At 48.6% G+C, this 17,362-nt stretch overlaps 1 protein-coding gene across 7 annotated transcripts in view; it reads right to left on the bottom strand.

Annotated features, from left to right (window-relative positions):
• PIGW (phosphatidylinositol glycan anchor biosynthesis class W) overlaps positions 1-17,362 on the bottom strand; it is a 29,543-nt gene that overhangs the window by 9,484 nt on the left and 2,697 nt on the right. For 5 of the 7 annotated variants that reach the window (XM_032954414.2, XM_032954424.2, XM_076066706.1 and 2 more), the window contains 6 exons: positions 16,081-16,267; positions 15,065-15,282; positions 13,325-13,550; positions 8,653-8,818; positions 4,637-4,884; positions 2,585-2,735 (listed from right to left, as the gene is read on the bottom strand). In XM_032954414.2, the coding sequence (XP_032810305.1) occupies positions 2,585-2,735; positions 4,637-4,884; positions 8,653-8,818; positions 13,325-13,550; positions 15,065-15,282; positions 16,081-16,244 (1,173 nt within the window). In that variant the 5' untranslated portion in view covers positions 16,245-16,267. The remainder of the gene's footprint in view (positions 1-2,584; positions 2,736-4,636; positions 4,885-8,652; positions 8,819-13,324; positions 13,551-15,064; positions 15,283-16,080; positions 16,268-17,362) is intronic. The other 2 variants (XR_012941611.1, XR_012941609.1) reach the window with 1 other exon arrangement.

Raw genomic sequence — 17,362 nt, 5'->3', positions numbered from 1 at the left:
TTTATCAGAGATTTGTTCACGAGGCAATTCAGATCTACAAGCACAGACACAATTTCAACCGAGAAGATGGTTTCAAATTAAGCAACCATTGGAAAGATGTTCTAAATGGAACCAAACATTAAACTAATTTTCAATGGTACAGTATATTTTTCAAGTAGTGGTACCCCAAACTTTCGCAGCTCTTAAATTCCCTTTTCACACCATCAATTGGGAAACTCCCCCCCCCCCCCCGCGCCAACCGGCATGTGCACTTGCATGTACACCACTTCTATGCTAAGTCGGGCAATCAAATGCTATTTTTTTATGCTAATTCCTTTGTCAAGGCACCTTGTTTCCTCGCACACAGCTTAAAGTTCGCGGTCTGAGCGTGGCTGTGTTCCACTCCAGCGCTGTCCTCGAGACAGCCTGATCCCTTCACCTGATGAAGGCCGCTTGTGTTGTGGCCGAAATGTTGTGATTTTTTGTTTTTTTATTTTTTACCTACGTGACTTTACCGAATAGAACCAAAGAGTATAGTCAAAGGATATTTTGAATTCTCAGATATTTAGGATTCTCAGAGCTGGAAATTTAGGCAAATGAAGTGCGGAACCAAAGCTAATGCGATGGGTTGGGTTTGTTTTTTCGTGCAGTCATTGGTAACTGGGTTGAGACGCATCCACTCTCCATAATCACAGATGACTGTCGAGATTCGAACCCACGACCTCAGCGGTGCCAGCTCAGCGCTCTGACCACCGAGTCACCTGGGCACCTTTCAATTCCGGTTTGAATGTTTTCGAATAATCTTGAAATATTTTATGCAATAAGAGCGTCTATCCATCTGTCCGTAACATGGGAGGGGGGGGGGGCACGATAACCTTCATAAACACGATCCAATGTGACTGAAACATTAGTATACATTCCCCAAATAAAAATTGGTGAAATTGGTCAAAGGGTTGCCCAAATCTTGCAGACACAACCCAGAGCCAAAATTACTCTTTACAAGTGTAGTGACATAGAATCGGTCACTTCGCAGCATAGCGCTGGTTGCTGGTAGGGAAAGGGATCTGCAGCTACAGCAGCCCTGACTGACAGCAGGTCACGTGATAGACCAGAGAGGGATGTAGGGGAAAGGTTATGGCAGGGGCACATCGAGAACCTGCTAGTAGGTTCCAGAAGGGGGCCGTGGCCGGGGCGTGGCCAAGGCGTGGCCAGGGCGGAGCCAGGCCACGCTGAAATTATAAGAGGGGCCCCAGGAGGGGACCTCGGGGCTGTCGTTTGGAGTGGGATCCCGTCGTGCTGCTGGAGTCTTCGTCGCCGTCACCGTCTTCACCATCTCGGCGTCGCCAGTCAGACAGTTTGCCAGCTGTCCTGACTGGGAACCGTAGTTGCTAAAGTGTGAACTGTTAAGGCTGTTAATAAACAGAGTGCCTCCTACTCTAGTGTCTCTGAGTCAGTCACTACACAAGTGTAGAGGTGTTATTCCGCACTCCCCATGTTGTCAGCGGGTAGCGTCACTATTGGGTCAACAGGGGGCGGAAGAGTGGCTACGCCTATATTAAGGGGCTATGGCAAAAGGGGCCAACGGTGATCTCAGGGATAACGGATCCTGGGACATAAGCCACAAACCCCGGGTGGGAGGATTTGGGGATGACGCCACCCTTCCAGGACCTGGTGGAAGGATCTGGAGGGAAGGCGGGGCCGGGGAAGAGCAAACCCCGGATCTGTATATAAGTTGGACCACTGAACGATAGAGGGTCAGAACGATAGAGGGTCAGTCTCCTCCACTCCGAAGACCGAAGACCTGGGCTGAAGCTAGGACACTGGACTCCAAGCTCCACCGTCCTTCTAAGGGCCGGAGCTCAGTGAGGCCAGTGGTCAAGGGAAGATAGGTCCCTGGAAGATAGAACCCTGGACCCCAAGCTCTGTCGTCCTTCTAAGGGCTGGAGCTGAGTGAGGCCAGTGGTCAGGACCCGACGACCCGGGCACGGTCGGGTCAGCATAGCCTCCCCTGGGGCCCCAGCCGGAGGTCGGGGAATTAGCAGGGTCCCCAATGTTAGGGCAGTGTAGCCCGGAAGCCATACCTCCCCAGGTATCGAGTAAAGGGGCCGCGACCCCTTTGTGTTAGGGACCCTGTAGAAAAGAGTAATAAATATTGTGTTGCCTCAACTAGTGTCTCCCCTGGTTTCTGATCCACTACACAAGTATACAAAACACTATTGACCCTGACAGCTCCCCGCCGGCTTCCATACTACTAAATAAATACATTCGAAGACGAAAAGACGTTGGAAAGTGTTACATAATCCAAGTGTATGTACGATTGTTTTCTAATTTGTTTTGAGAATATTAATACTACCTTTACAAGCTTAGCACTCACCTCTCGTCACATCTTTCCTCCACCACCACCATCGCTGCCTCATCACCACCACTGCCACCACCGCTCATACCACCAACACCACCACCGGTGCCACCATCATCACCAACCACCGCCACTACCACCACCGCCACCGCCACTGCCACCATCACCACCACCGCCATGAAAGCCACCACTGCCACCACCACCAACACAACGGCCACCACATCCACCACCACCGCCGCCACTACTCACCGACCAGAGCACGAAGGCGAGATTGGCGAGTCGGCGCGAGACGTTGTCCACTCCGCTCCGGCAGAAGAGCAGCGCGACCCACAGCATCGTGACGCCGGACAACATCGTGAGCACCACGAGCACACAGTCTCTCAGGCCCAGGCACGAGTGGCTGTCATGACACACAATGCGATTTTCGTGATTAAATCAACATCATCATTCCAGCGGTCTCTAATAGGGATCTCATAGCTCTTTTCCACTTTCAAACCGAGCTGCAGTAGGGCCATGTTGAGCCAGCCAATTTCAGCATAGGGAGAGTGTCAAGCCATACCGATGATGTCACACACAACACTTGACCTCAGCACCATATAACGTGTCAGTTCAGTGCACTGACTGACGGCAATGTATGACGGAAATTATGAACCCCAACCCACGTGACCCTGATTGGTTCTGATCCGTTGATTCAGATGGCTTGTGGAAGCCAGAGCTTCACGGTTTGTTCCTGGCTCGGCTCGGCAAATAGCCAGTGGAAAATCGCCCATGGCCGAGGTGGGCCCACGCTCAGTGCAGCTCGGATGTGCCAGTGAATGGATGCTTCATCTCACGATGTGGCATTGCTCGCTGTCGGCCACCACCACCACGCAGCCCTGCAGCCTGTAGCCTCTAACACCTGCAACGCATTGTGGTCACCCATTCAAGCGCTATCGAGGCTCCGGCCTGATTAGCTTCTGAGATCTGATGAGATTGGGCATATTCCTGGTGATTTGGTCATTGGTTAACATCATCATCATTATTATCATCATCTAACAAGGGCCAATAAAATGAATACCATATTGTGGGAAGTCGACAGTGGCTGTTCTGTGGACTGATAACAGAAAGGTAGAATTTCCACCCTCTGCCTTTGGGTCAACATTGGAGATGAGAACTGCCCAATGCTAACTTGAGCTTGGAGACACTTTCAATGTCTTGTCCCTTTAAAGGAAAAGTGAGGCAAAATGCTCCGCCATCCTTCGCCCATTGCCCTTACATCCCTACAAACTGAGATCCATTCTCAGTCGCTGATGAGTGTTTGATAAGGTGATAAGACTGAGTTAGTAACAGAGCAACGAATGAGTGACAAATTAAGTGAAATACACGTTTTTGTTTCTAAACTCACACCGCTCGTATTTGCAATTCCCTCCTATCGTTTTTATACCCAAGTTATTAGAACCCTGCTCAATTCCAGAAATGTATTAATAACTCTTATTTATTACACCCTTAGGAGTGCTGTTTACTGTTCATGTTCAGCAACTATGAATAATAATTTAAAAATTAATCTTGACCAACGGCGTTGGTTCCACCAGACCTCACTATCGGCTTCCTTTCGCCAGATTCCGCGCCCGTTGTAAAATGTATACCCAGCCTTCCAAGGACCGCTCTCACAATATCCCAGCGTCCAGCTTTGGGGTCTCCCTTTACCTTGGTCCCCAACTCTCTGGGTGCCACTCCAATGCTATCTCGATAAAGCTGCCCTCCTCCATCTGCCACACACATGTCCCGCCCATCGCAAACTTCCTCCGTCTCCTGAATATGTACATCTACAGCACACTTTCCTGACACATTATATTCCAGACTTCCAAGTTGAGAAGATCTCTCTTTACCATCTTTATTTCACCAGGTAAGGCCCACTAGAGCTATATAGCTTTTTTTCAGAAGCCTGGCCACAAATGATAGCACAACGAGTGGCTTATCATGTGGAAATGTATAGCAGCCAAATACTCAAAATGCATGTCTCTAAATGTTGGGGGGAAAACCGGAGGACCCTGAGAAAAATCCACGCGACCACGAGGGGAACACGCAAATTCCAAATATACAGGCGTCAGGGTCGGGATCGAACCCACGACCTCCTGTATACCAGGCGAGGTAGTTAACATCTCACCACCGTAGCACCCTAAGTTGCTTGCCCTATCCTTTCACAGCATTTGGCTTGGCGTTTTGAGCCTGTGGGTCTGTGCTCAGCAACTGTGGGGAAAAAAATATATAAAACAATGAGTGAAACCCAACCAACCAATGAGCGAGCAGTAGAACCGTCACCTGACACGGTGCAGGTAGCTTCCGATGTGCACGCCGGAGATGTACAGCGCCAGGTATCCACACACGGACGCGATACCCTCGCGGTTGGCGCTCAGCAGGTCGTTGCGCCCGCCCCTCCCGTCCCAGCCCAGCAGCACAAGCGACTTGAGGCCCAGGTTGTGCAGCGCCAGCTCGTACGAGACGGCCAGCAGCACTGCTGCCACCCAGTAGCGCCGTACACCGCACGCGCTCACCAGCACCGACATCACCTGCACGGACAGGTTTGGCAGTGGTGGCGAGGGTCTTAGATTACTTCTCAACCTACAGTAGATCATCGATTATCCGGCGGCTTCGGGGGGGAGGGGGCGCCGGATAATGTTGGAAGCCGGATAATGGCACTGGATAATTATCGATATCATCTGTATATGGTATAGCAGCACCCGAAACTGAGCCCCAGAAACGCAACTAAGGTTACGAAGGACACAATGCACAGAGAAATCGCATGTCCACGCCCGTAGGCGACGTAGTGTTAGAAAGGCATTTGTATTACGTGTATTTGTGTGTTTCGTTGCCGCAATGTGGCGCCGACATTTCCCTGAGTACACTGGTCTACAATTTTTTTAGATTTTGTCTGATTCAGAGATTAAATATGCTGTTTATTATGAATTTTTATGTGCTGAATTCAAATATGACAATTAAAACAACTGATTAGCTACTGTTCCCAATATATATGTTTTTACATTTTAAATCTATGTATATTGTGTAGATAGTAGAGTTTTACTCATAAATTGTAAACCTAGGTCTTTTCATGTGTTTATGGTTGCTTTACATGATAATGTCACCTGTCCTGTTCATGTGTAGGGGTGTTGCGGGAAGGGAACACACGGTCACATAGCGGTGGCCACAAACACGTCCGCTACAGCCCTGCACCTAGGTGGGGAATTGGTATAAAGGGCGGGGAGCCAGAGAGCTCGGGGCAGTGTGTTGGGGGAAGCCAAGAGTGAAGAACCAGTGAAGAAGGAGGCCAGTTAGACAGACCCTTGAACTACCCTGACCGCTGCCCTTTTCAGGGCCGGCGGTGCGGCCCCAGAGCCTCAGAGCCAGAGTCCTTGTCAGGGCCGGCCTGTCTGGTTGGGTGTCCGTGACCTGTGCCATGACCAGGGCCCAGGTCAGATAGCCTCCTCTAGCGCCTGTAGCGGAGGAACTGGGAGTCGAGTGGTTAGGCTGTTAGCCTAGAGGGTGTCCCAGTGTGAGTACGGGTGAAGGGGCCGTTTACCCCTTCTATGTGTAACCCTGACAAATGAATAAATATTGCTGCCTCTACATCACCGTGTCCCGTGAACCCACTACACATGTAACACTTAAAAAATCAGCAAACGGGGTTATATAAATAAAATGTATAATGAAACAGAAAAGGCAAAAAACTATTATGTATATATAAGTACATACTCTTTGGGTCTTTCGGTAAAGTCACGTAAAAAGACAAAATAAATTAAATAATAGCATACGATGTTTCGATTGCAACACAAGCAATCATCATCAGGTACAAATGAAAGAGAAAACAAACCTAGTAAACTTAGAAATGTAATGCAATACAACACAGAGAGTTGGCTAACACAACAGTCAACACCCTACCTGGTTGATTACGTTCTTCCAAAGATTGTTACATTTGAGAGAGAGACAAAACACAGACATGTAGTTTAGTCCATATTCAGTGGCTACTGGGCACTTCTTGGCTTGTCTCTTGTTTTCATTAAATGGAGCATCTCTTGTCACTGCCCAGCAATAGTCTGCAAGCATTGATGGGCTCCATTTGCCCCGATAGCATTTCTCCATTGTTGCAATGTCCTGGTGAAATCGCTCGCCATGCTCGTCGCTCACTGCTCTGCAGTTGGGTGGGAAAAATCGAGATGAGAGTGCAAAAAATGTATCTTTAAGTGACATGTTCCAACCAAGGCTTTTGTATGCCTTGAGGTTTTCAACCAACTCCCTGTAGTTGTCTGCCTTGTTGTTTCCGAGAAAATGTGTTGCCACTAACTGGAAGGCTTTCCATGTCATCTTTTTATTGCCACGCAGAGCACTGTCAAATGCATCATCTCGAAGAAGTTCACGAATCTGAGAACCAACAAAGACACCTTCCTTTATCTTAGTTTCACTTAACCTTGGAAATTTTCCACGGAGGTACTTGAAAGCTGCTTGTGTTTTGTCCGTGGCTTTGACAAAGTTCTTCATCAGACCCAGCTTGATGTGTAAGGGTGGTAACAAAATCTTCCTTGATTCAACAAGTGGTGGATGCTGGACACTTTTCCTCCCAGGCTCCAATGACTGTCGGAGTGGCCAATCTAACTTGATGTAGTGGAAATCTCTCGCACGACTATCCCATTCGCAGAGAAAACATTAGTACTTTGTGTATCCAGTCTGCAGACCAAGCAAGAGAGCAACAACCTTCAAATCGCCACAAAGCTGCCACTGATGTTGGTCATAGTTTATACACCTCAAAATTAGTTTCATGTTGTCATAGGTTTCCTTCATATGGACTGCATGATCAACTGTAATTGATGGCAAAACATTGCCATTATGCAGCAAAATAGCTTTAAGACTCATCTTCGATGAATCAATGAAGAGTCTCCACTCATCTGGACCATGAACGATGTTGAGGGCTGCCATCACACCATCGATTTTTTTGCAGGCTACAAGATCACCTTCCATGAAGAAGAATGGGACAAGATCCTTTTGATAGTCACGGAACATGGAAACCCTAATATCACCTGCAAGGAGATTCCACTGCTGCAGTCTGGAACCCAACAACTCTGCCTTATTCTTGGATAGTTCCAAATCCCTGACAAGGTCTTTCAGTTCACTTTGTGTTATAAGGTGTGGTTCAGAGGAGGAGGATGGGAGAAAATCTGGGTCATGTGACCTTGATGGTTCAGGACCAGAAGTTTAATCCTCCTCTTGCTCGTCTGACTCAAGTGATAATGATTCTTGTGCATCAGGAACTGACAGTTCTTCTCTGTGGGGTACTGGGCGTATAGCTGATGGAATGTTTGGATAATGCACAGTCCACTTTTTCTTCTACGACACACCTTTCTCAACTGGAGGCGCCATGCAGAAGTAACAATTTCTGATATGATGTGTTGGCTCTCTCCAAATCATTGGTACTGCAAATAGCATAGACTTCCTTTTCCTGTTCAACCACTGGCAAAGATTTGTTGCACAAGTGTTGCAGCATATATGTGGGGCCCACATCCTGTCCTGATATACAATTTTGCAACCAAAATAAAGGTGATAGGTTATAATGCGCTTTTGTGATGCAAAACTCACTGCACCACAAACATAGCAGAAGTTATCTGCTTTGTTCACACAAGTACGAGGCATCTCTGCTCACTGTGGCTAAACAGAAATGTGTCCCTTTGCAAAATCAAACACTGACAAATAAGAGAGCACGACACTGTATGATTTCTAGAGCTGATATAGGGCAATTTGTTCAGCAGAGGGATGTAAGCCTAGTAATGATTGCATCATCCATGACTTCTAGGAATAATAGGATGCAATTCATATCATATATAATGCAATACCAGGTTCAGATTGCATCATTCATTATTTTGCTCAAAAAGTAAGTACTGTCCAAACCCAGTCATAGATGTATTCATAAATCCAGTCAAATATGTATTTTAGTCATTTCTGGTTTAAATTGAGATCCCTTCCTATTATAACGCACTTATCCTCCGCCATTCCCAAGTCAAGGGTCGTATATACTGACCCAGTAGCATATCTTGAAAACTAGAGCCAATCAACAATTTTAAGCATCATTTTCATTCTCAGTGACCCAGAATTAGTAAAGTTGGACTACATTTATTTCGGAAGCATTTTGGCTGTAGACCAGTGGTACATTTGAAATTTATCCTGCCGCTCTCACCCCCCCTCTCCCCCCCACCCTCCACCGCTGCATGTTGTCCCATGTTGTATCGCGGCCACGGACTCATCAGGGGAGAGGAGGAAGGCACGGGAAAAGAGCGCGGCAATGCGCAACTCACCCGCACGAACGCGAGGGTGAAGAAGAAGTTCCAGTGGAGGCCGTACTCGGTGACGTGCTCCTGGTAATCCATGCCCTTGATGCTCGCCAGCCTCACCAGCCCCAGCAGCAGCAGCGGCCACACTGCCAGGAGCTGCTTCGTTACGCTGCGCGCGCCGCGCTTGTCACTGTGAAACGGGGCCGCCGATGGGGCGACGTGAGGGAGAATGGAGTAGAGCGGGGGACGCGTTAAGACGATCGAGAAGAGCCGTCGCGTTTCACGCGATCCACCCTGCAAGTGTTGCAGAGCTTCTCAGTACAATGTTCTTACGGGTCAATGCTGTCATTTTTATTATAATTTGTAACAGGCTGGTGGCTCGCTGAACCTGCTTGAAAACAAGCCTTCACCTGGCCTGCCACAAGCTCTGTGGCGACATCACAACAATCTAGTGGAGACTGCCGGCTGTTGGGTGTGCGTGTGTGCGAGCAACATGTTTCTGTGAGAGCATGTGTGCGTGTGTGCGGCAGTTGCTCGATAATACCACTTGCCCATACAGTCTGTACAGCTATATGGGGAATCTCTGTCTTGTGTATTTACGATGGCATGCATATGTGTTTGCGTCTATGTTTGTGCAGTGAACTGCCTAAATGAGTGTGTGTGTGCGCGTCGTGTGGGGTTCGGAAAAAAACAACTCCCGACCTCCTCGTGGTGCCGGACGGCAACGTTGCGGTGGGCAGTGCCGTGGGGGGAGAACCAATTTAGATTGGCCTTTCCCTTCATGGCGTTTGTAACCACCACAGCGGCCAAATGGGGGCTCTGGATGGGTGTGAGGGGCTGGTAACCCCTTGACCTTCAATTAACTACCACTAAACTGCGAGGTAAAACATTTATTAAGCTTGTGCCAGAGGCCCTGGGGGGACAGGCATCTATGACATCTCCTGGCCAAACCCCATTTTGCAGAGCCAGGAGACTGAATCCTTACCCTCGGGGCTCCTCCAGAAACAACAAAAAGCCACTACAGATGGCCACGTGGAATGTTCGAATGCTCACTGCAGAGGAGAGGCTGCCACTCTTCTGTCGGGAGCTGGACCGGTTCCGCCTGGATCTCTATGGTATTCAGGAGGTCCGGTGGACCGGCTGTGGCTCCTGCCACCATGAGGGGTGGACAGTCCTCTACTCGGGGCAGGAGAATGCCAATCAACAGGGAGTGGCTCTTCTTCTGAACAAAAGAATGAAGGGGGCGTGGGAGCATGGCAGTGAGGTGTGGGAAGCTGTAAGCCCCAGGCTACTTTGGGCTCACCTTCCCATCAACCAGAGGCGAGGAGTGGTGGTTGTGGTTACTAATGCCCCCACCGAAGACGAACATCCGTGAAGGGATACAGGCAAGGCCGATGAGTCAGATGCCTTCTATGACCTCCTGTCACAGGTGCTGGCTAAAGTGGACCCTCGGGATAGAGTCATCTTGTTGGGTGGCTTCAATGATAATAGGTTTTTCCACTTTTTTCTGGCAACAAAACAGGGGTTAAGATGTTAAAACACCAAACTGAAACCTTTTACAAGGAATCATGGTTAATGCAGACATGATTTTGGTACTGGCAAAGGAGGTCCCACAGGCTGACTTCAATGGTCAAGATGCTAGCACATGGTCTGGAGTAATTGGAAGACATGGGCCAGATCAGCTCAATAACAACGGTAGGAGGCTGCTAGATTTTTGTGCAGCCCATGGGCTTGTAATTACCAACACGCTGTTCCGGCATCGGCTCATTCACACAACATCATGGATACATGCCGGGTCCAAGCAAGAACATCTGCTGGACTACATAGTGACGGAACAGCGTATGCGGGCCCATGTCCTTGACACCAGGACCTACCGTGGAGCTGATCTGCCCACTGACCATCGACTTGTCATCTGTAAGATGTGCCTGCCATTCTTCCACTCAGGTGGTGGGTATACATCCAGGACCCCATTAAAACCCATAGTGGCATGGTCTCAGCTAGCTGATGAAAGTTGCAAGCGAGAATTTCATCATCGCTTGCGACTGGGGTTGCCAACGTCCCCCACTCCTCCTGATGTCGAGGGGAGATGGGCGAGGTTTAGGACTGTGGCTCATGCAGCTGCAATGGCTGCTTTGGGTCCACGGTCCAGACCTCCTCAGAGACCCTGGCTGACAGAGGTGGCTGAGAAAAAGCGACAGGCCCACTCTCATCGTCTACAGCATCCCACGTCAGAGAATGAGGAGGCTTACCACAGCCTTCGCTCGGAGGTTCGGAGAGCCGTGAGGCGCTGCAAGGATGGTTGGTGGTCACGGGTTGCTGAGGAGATGGAGTCTGCCTAAATGGCCCGCGATCACAAATCGCTCTTTAATTCCATCAAAAAAGTAACTTGCAGTGCCAGACCTATTACCATCATTAGGGGAAAGAACAGTGATCCAATCTCTGACCCCCAGGAACAGCTTTGCAGATTTGCAGAGCATTTCTGTGAGGTCCTGGGGGAGGGGAAATCCGTCAGCCTGGAAAACATCGTGGGATAAAGTGGGGATGACCCTGCCGAGGCTGCGGTGCCTCAAATATTGGAAGAAGTCACCGCCTGTGAGTGGCTGGCTGAGGTGCCATCTATTGAGGAAGGACTGAAGGTGATCCAGAGCCTGAGACCAGGAAAGGCACCGGGCAGAGATGATATCCCAAGCGAAATGCTGAGGGAGGGTGGCGTTTGTGCACAGACTGCCTTACATGACATCATAACAACAGTCTGGACCACTGGACGGGTTCCGCAGGATTGGAAGGATGCGCTGGTGGTCCCCATCTTCAAGAAAGGGGACCGCACAGACTGTAACAACTACAGGGGAATCTCACTCCTCAGTGTGCCGGGAAAGGTCCTGGCAAGGATTATTCAACATCGCCTTGCCAGGCACGCTGAGGAGAGGCTTGCGGAGCCCCAATGTGGTTTCAGGAAAGGGCAATCCTGCACAGATGCCATATTTTCTGTCCATCTGCTACAGCAGAGGTGTAGGGAATTCCAACAAGACCGACATCTCTGCTTTATTGACCTGGTCAAGGCCTATGATACCATCAGTAGGCCTAGCTCTGGGTTGTTCTTCATGCTTTCGGAGTCCCTGACCCGCTGCTCATGATCATTAAGGACCTTCATGATGGTGAGCGGGCCCAGATAAAACTACGTGGCCGGGAGTCGGAGCCATTCCCTGTTCACTTTGGGGTGCGACAGGGATGTCCTCTGGCTCCCACATTATAAAACATCTATTTCAACCACGTAGTTCGTGAAGCCTTCAATAGCTGTACCGGAGGAATTTCCATCTGGAACAGATACAATGGAAGGCTGATCGATGCCCGGGTGCGGTCAAGGGATGGCTCCCTATTGCTCAACCATGTTATGTATGCCGATGATCTGGTAATTGCTGCTCACTCAGAGGAGTTGGAGGCGCTGCTGCTGAACCTGGAGCTTGCCACTTAGAGGTGGGGGCTTACCATCAGCCCCACCAAAACTAAGCACCTGCCTGGATATTTTGTCACTCCACCCCCACAACTCCCAATTGGTGATAGGGCAGTTGTGGAGAGAGTGCAGAGTTTCCCATACCTGGGCAATGTGCTCATGACCGGCTCCAGTTTGACAGCAGGCATCTCACTCCGAATCAGTCGAGCGGCATTATCTTTTCATCGGTTGTGTAACGCTGTGTGGAAGCTACCTGGTCTGTCGCTCCGCACGAAGCTTCAGGTTTTCTCGGCCAGTTATTCCCTCCCTTCTCTACGCTTGCGAAATGTGGACCCCCCTAATGCAACATCTTCGCCCGTTAGATATATTTAGGCTGGTCTGCCTACGATGCATCCTGGGTTTAACCAGGCTGGATTGTGTGAGGAGCTCACATATCCTTGAAAGATCTGGACAAAGTCCCATCGGTGAGCTCCTCCGGCAGGCAAGGCTGCGTTGGCTGGGTCATGTAGCCCGCATGCCCAGCCACCGCATGCCTAAACAGCTTTTGTTCGACCGGATAGAGAGGACTAAACGGGCGCTGACTAGTACCAGCAGTGTCAAGATCGGCCTCTGTGGAGGAGGCTCGTGAAAGATGCTTGGAGGCAGTTTCCCTCCAACAACAACAGAGGGGGGAGGAGCGATGCTCACAACAACGAGAGGAGCACCGGGTGGCTAAAGCACAGCAAGTTGGCACAATAGGGGGCACAGGTGGTGCATCAGCCAGTCATCTCAGTCAGTCGACCCGTGGCACCTGGGTCTGCACCGTGACCTCCTGCCAGCAGGTGTCCAACACTTCACGTGGCCTCACCGTGCACATAGCCTGGCACAAGCATTGTGGTGTCACCGCCACTTAGTGGCGAATGGCGGTTGTTGCTGTTGGTGTGGGGAAAGTGTAGGGTAGCGGTTAGCGCGCTGCACTACGACTTAGCCTAAAACTTAGCCTAAAAAAATAGTACCTGGTGTGGTGTGTAAACATCGCCATTGGGGAGACAAATCGGCCGGCCGTGGTGCTGGCCACCCACCCCCTCGTGCGCCGTGCCGGCCTTCATAGGTGCTACTCGCTAACAGCACTTCCTCCAACAGTCTGTTAAGGCTATACGGGGATCTTGGTGGCTTTCGTGTCTGTCCACGTGTCTGTGTGTGTGCGTGTACGTGCCACGGCTACATCATCGGTGGCGAGTGATATCCGGTGATCTGCTGTCCAACCTCAGCACGTTGCGCGCCTCGGGCGACACGAGGGCATTGGAAAGCACGAAGGTTCCAACGCCGAGGTCCATGAGGCCCGTGCCGTGTATCTCCGTCTTAGCGAAGCGGCGCGGGAAGGCGCGGAAGTCGACGGCGAGGATGCACACAATCGTCAGCAGGTTAGTGTAGGCGCGGAACTGGGTGAGGCAGCGCACGTGGCCCTCCTCTGACAGGAATAGGTGCTGGCCTGTGCGGGCATGATGATGACAGAAACAGGATTTAAAGATTTTTTTTTACTTTTTAAAGACATTTCATAACTGATCTTTCGGATTTTCGGATACATTTAGCATTAACTTGGCAAAAGTGACCATCACCCGATGCCACTTCTTGCGTGAAATGCACGCATGTGACGTCATACGTGTGTGAAGTTCTTTTCTGTGACGTCATACTTTCTTATCAATTAAATACAAAAGGGTATTTTCTTTTTAGATCATCAGATTTCATACCTAGACCCAATTTTCGGATTTTTTGTCTTTTCTTTTTTGGGATTAACCATAAAAATTGGGCGCACATCCCTAGCGGGGAGTAAGCTCAAAGGTAAAAGTTAAAAGTAAAAAAAAAATATTTCATTTTTAATTTTATTTTAAATTTTATTTTTATTTTATTTTTACCTACGTGACTTTACCGAAAGAACCAAAGAGTAATGCCAAGCTACTACCTGTTGTCCTCGGCACTCTGCTGTATAGTAATGGGATGTGGACTACCTACAGCATCACACCCTTGGTATTACTACCTGGCAAGACAAGATTACCACCGCAGACGCCCTCGCCCAGACCCAACTTACCCAGCATTTTGTTTGTCTATCTCCTGCACCTCCGAATAGCACGGTCGACCATGTACGGTGCGAAAGAATTTCAACATATGAACCTTATGGCGGTACCCCGGGGTACCATGGTACCCCGGCTCTCACCTAATGTCCGTGATGCAGTCATTTTAAGAACCAAAGAGTATGGATCATTGCAGTCACAAAAACTTCAAATCTAGAATTAGCTTGGCATTGTTCCACGCAAACTTAGTGATCCTTCCAAAAGTTGTTGCTGCTGCCTTCTCAAAGTGAACATCTACTTCCTTTTCGAGCGACAGGTGCGCTTCTGCGGCCGTCTGGAATGCCCTTCCTTCCGAAATTAGGAAGCCAATGGAGCTATGCACTTTTAAATCTAGACTGAAAATTCATTTCTTTAGAACTGCTTTTTGCGTTTAGTTTGTTGTCCTTCCCCCGCACCTCCGATTAGCACGGTTAGATACGTGCGGTACGAAAGAAGTTCAACATACATATACAACACAAAGCCATTATCGGAGAGCTCAGGTAAAACTGTTTCTCTCACTCCCCACCATTAATGTATTACACACCGTACTGTGAACTAATTTAAGGCTGACTTGAACCATAATCAGAATCTTTATTTAGAGTGTAGGAATCCGATGAGCCATGAAGCTCTTTTTCACAAATGTCCAGCAAGTTACAACACAAAAACATTTTTTTTAAAACCATAAGAGTGCAAAATAGACTTGACTTGACCTCGCAGAGCCATAAGACGAGGTCAGATATTCACCGCCGATGTAGGCCGTGAGCAGGAATCGAACTCGGGTTGCCGGGTTCGTAGTGCAGCGCCGCAAACCGCTACGCTACCGGGACAAAACTCTTGAATATTTAATGCTCCCCCGGTGCCACCAAAACCCAGCCCAGTGTGCCGGCATTGTCACCGGCTTTGTCGCTGACGTTTTCAGCATCGGCGGTTGCGGAGGCTGTTTCCGCCTTGCGTCGGCACTTGAGCGATCGCCACAAGAGCAGCAGCAGGCCCGTCAGCGTGACCGCGGCAGCCAGGAGGACAACAAGCACCGTGCTGATGTGCGGCGCCAGCACCGTCGTGCTCAGCGTGTAAGGCAGCACGAGCAGCAAGAAGTCACGGACAAACGCCACCCTGTGGGCGCAGACAAACAAATGGGGACGACGCAAGTGAGAGGCACAGGCACTGGCGTTACCGCAAGGGAAACTCTAAAAAAGGGAACCGTCTGTAATTAAACTAGGTTATCAAGTAAAATGTTTATAGTCGAGCCAATTGCCAATGGCCGCACAAAAAAAAATCACATTAAATATGTTTCTGTACTTAATTTAGATAAATTAAAAAATATTCGTTTGACTGTCATGTGACAATCATTAGTCTCAGTGGCAGAATGGGTGGGGAAGTGCTACTCTGTGAACCAAAGGTCACTTAACAGGAACTCAGAGGTAGCTCTGTGATATCCACATCCATAGGCCAATCTCTAACACAATGGTTTGCATTGCTGTGCAGGCGATACAAATGGGTTCCTTGTTGCGTGATCTGATGCCGATCGTGCAATCGGGATAAAATAGAGGGATAAAAGATATATCAGAAGCCCTTTGTTAATCATCTGTTGAATGAAGGCCTTCCCAAACCGTGTCAGTCATGGGAGATGTTTCGCCATAACTTCACCACGCTGGTCAGTGCGGGTTGTTGAAGGAGGGCCAAGGGTCGGTTGAGATATCACTCATCACAGATGACATACACCATGGCCGCAAAATAAACTTAGATCGCCGGGTTAATAGCACAGCGCTCTAAGCGAATCCCCCCCCCCCAAAAAAGCAATACAAACTATTGAAAATAATCCATTGTTAGGTGCACAATTCCACGTGTGGATTGTGAGGAGGAGTACCGGTCATAATCGTCGACACGTCGTTCTGCAGCGACAGCACTCACCCTGCGCTTGCCGAGCCTGCCCAGAAGAGCCCCAGGAGGCCGCGACAGAGGTCTCCCGCAGGGAGGATGGTGAGAAGGATGGCGATCTCGCTGACGTTCGTGCCATTGAGGTTACTTACGAATGCCTCCTTGAGTTCCTTGTAGGAGGCGTTGGGAGGCTCCATTTCTTCTCTACTGCGCTGGAGGTCTAAGCGGCCGTGGAGAGGTAATATGTTTAACTTAAACGGCACAATCGTTGCAATTTCACCAAAAATAATAATATTGTCTGTGAGGTGGTGGAATGAGTGAAACTAGAATATGTTTTGATTTAAAGCTTTCGTGACTGCAGTGATTCATATTCTTGGTTCTTTCGGTAAAGTCACGCTGAAGGGAAACAATGAAATAATATATATAAAACAATTAAATTCTCACGACGTTTCGACTGTAACGCAAACAGTCATCATCATGCCGTTGGTTTCTCACACCTGATGATGACTGTTTGCGTTACAGTCGAAACGTCGTGAGAATTTTATTGTTTCATATATTATTATTTTATTGTTTCCCTTCAACGTAACTTTACCGAAAGAACCAAGAATATAGAATGTTTGTTTAATACGTAGGCTTTCGCGACTAATATTATTCATAATAAACTTTTTGGGTTAGATCGCGTTATTTATAAATGTGTCGTAACCCTCCACCACCCGACACGCTTTGACAGCTACAGGCTTAGTGCGGCCTGGAAGCGTATGATTAAATAATACATATTACAATTCCTTATAGGGGAAACACATACTAATTAACTGATTACTAACGTAGTATATAATTACAATAACCATCTTCCCTCCTCCGCCTCCTTCTGATCTCTGCACTTGAGTGGTTATAGTAATTGGGTTCAGTTACGAAATAATACACATTACAACTATTACTAATCATAACAATTGACTGATTACTAATCTATTATATAATTACGCCTCAAATCACTGCACCTGAATGGGTTAAATGACGTCACCCTGCTGCTCTATTTAAGACCGGAGACAAGTGAGGGCTTCACTATTCTGTAAAATTTCCCGATGATGCTGGATGTAATTACCAGCGAAACGTTGTACTCAAAAATGTAAAATGTTGAGGATTCACTCTTCAACACACCGGTGGGCTAAAGTAGTGGACTATTTTGTCTTTTGTCAACGTGACACATTTTTTACTGATTGGCCATGTTGGGTGGTGGAGGGTTACGACATATTTATAAATAACGCGATCTAACCCAAAAAGGTTTATGTAGAATGTTTGTAAAATTATAAGGTCG

The sequence above is a fragment of the Petromyzon marinus genome, chromosome 1 (assembly GCF_048934315.1).
Source record: "Petromyzon marinus isolate PM22_M1 ecotype Great Lakes invasive population chromosome 1, UKy_Petmar_22M1.pri1.0, whole genome shotgun sequence".
NCBI classification, from domain to species: Eukaryota; Metazoa; Chordata; class Hyperoartia; order Petromyzontiformes; family Petromyzontidae; genus Petromyzon; species Petromyzon marinus.
Note: the sequence above shows the minus strand (reverse complement) of the source record. Positions and strands in the feature narration are given on the sequence as shown.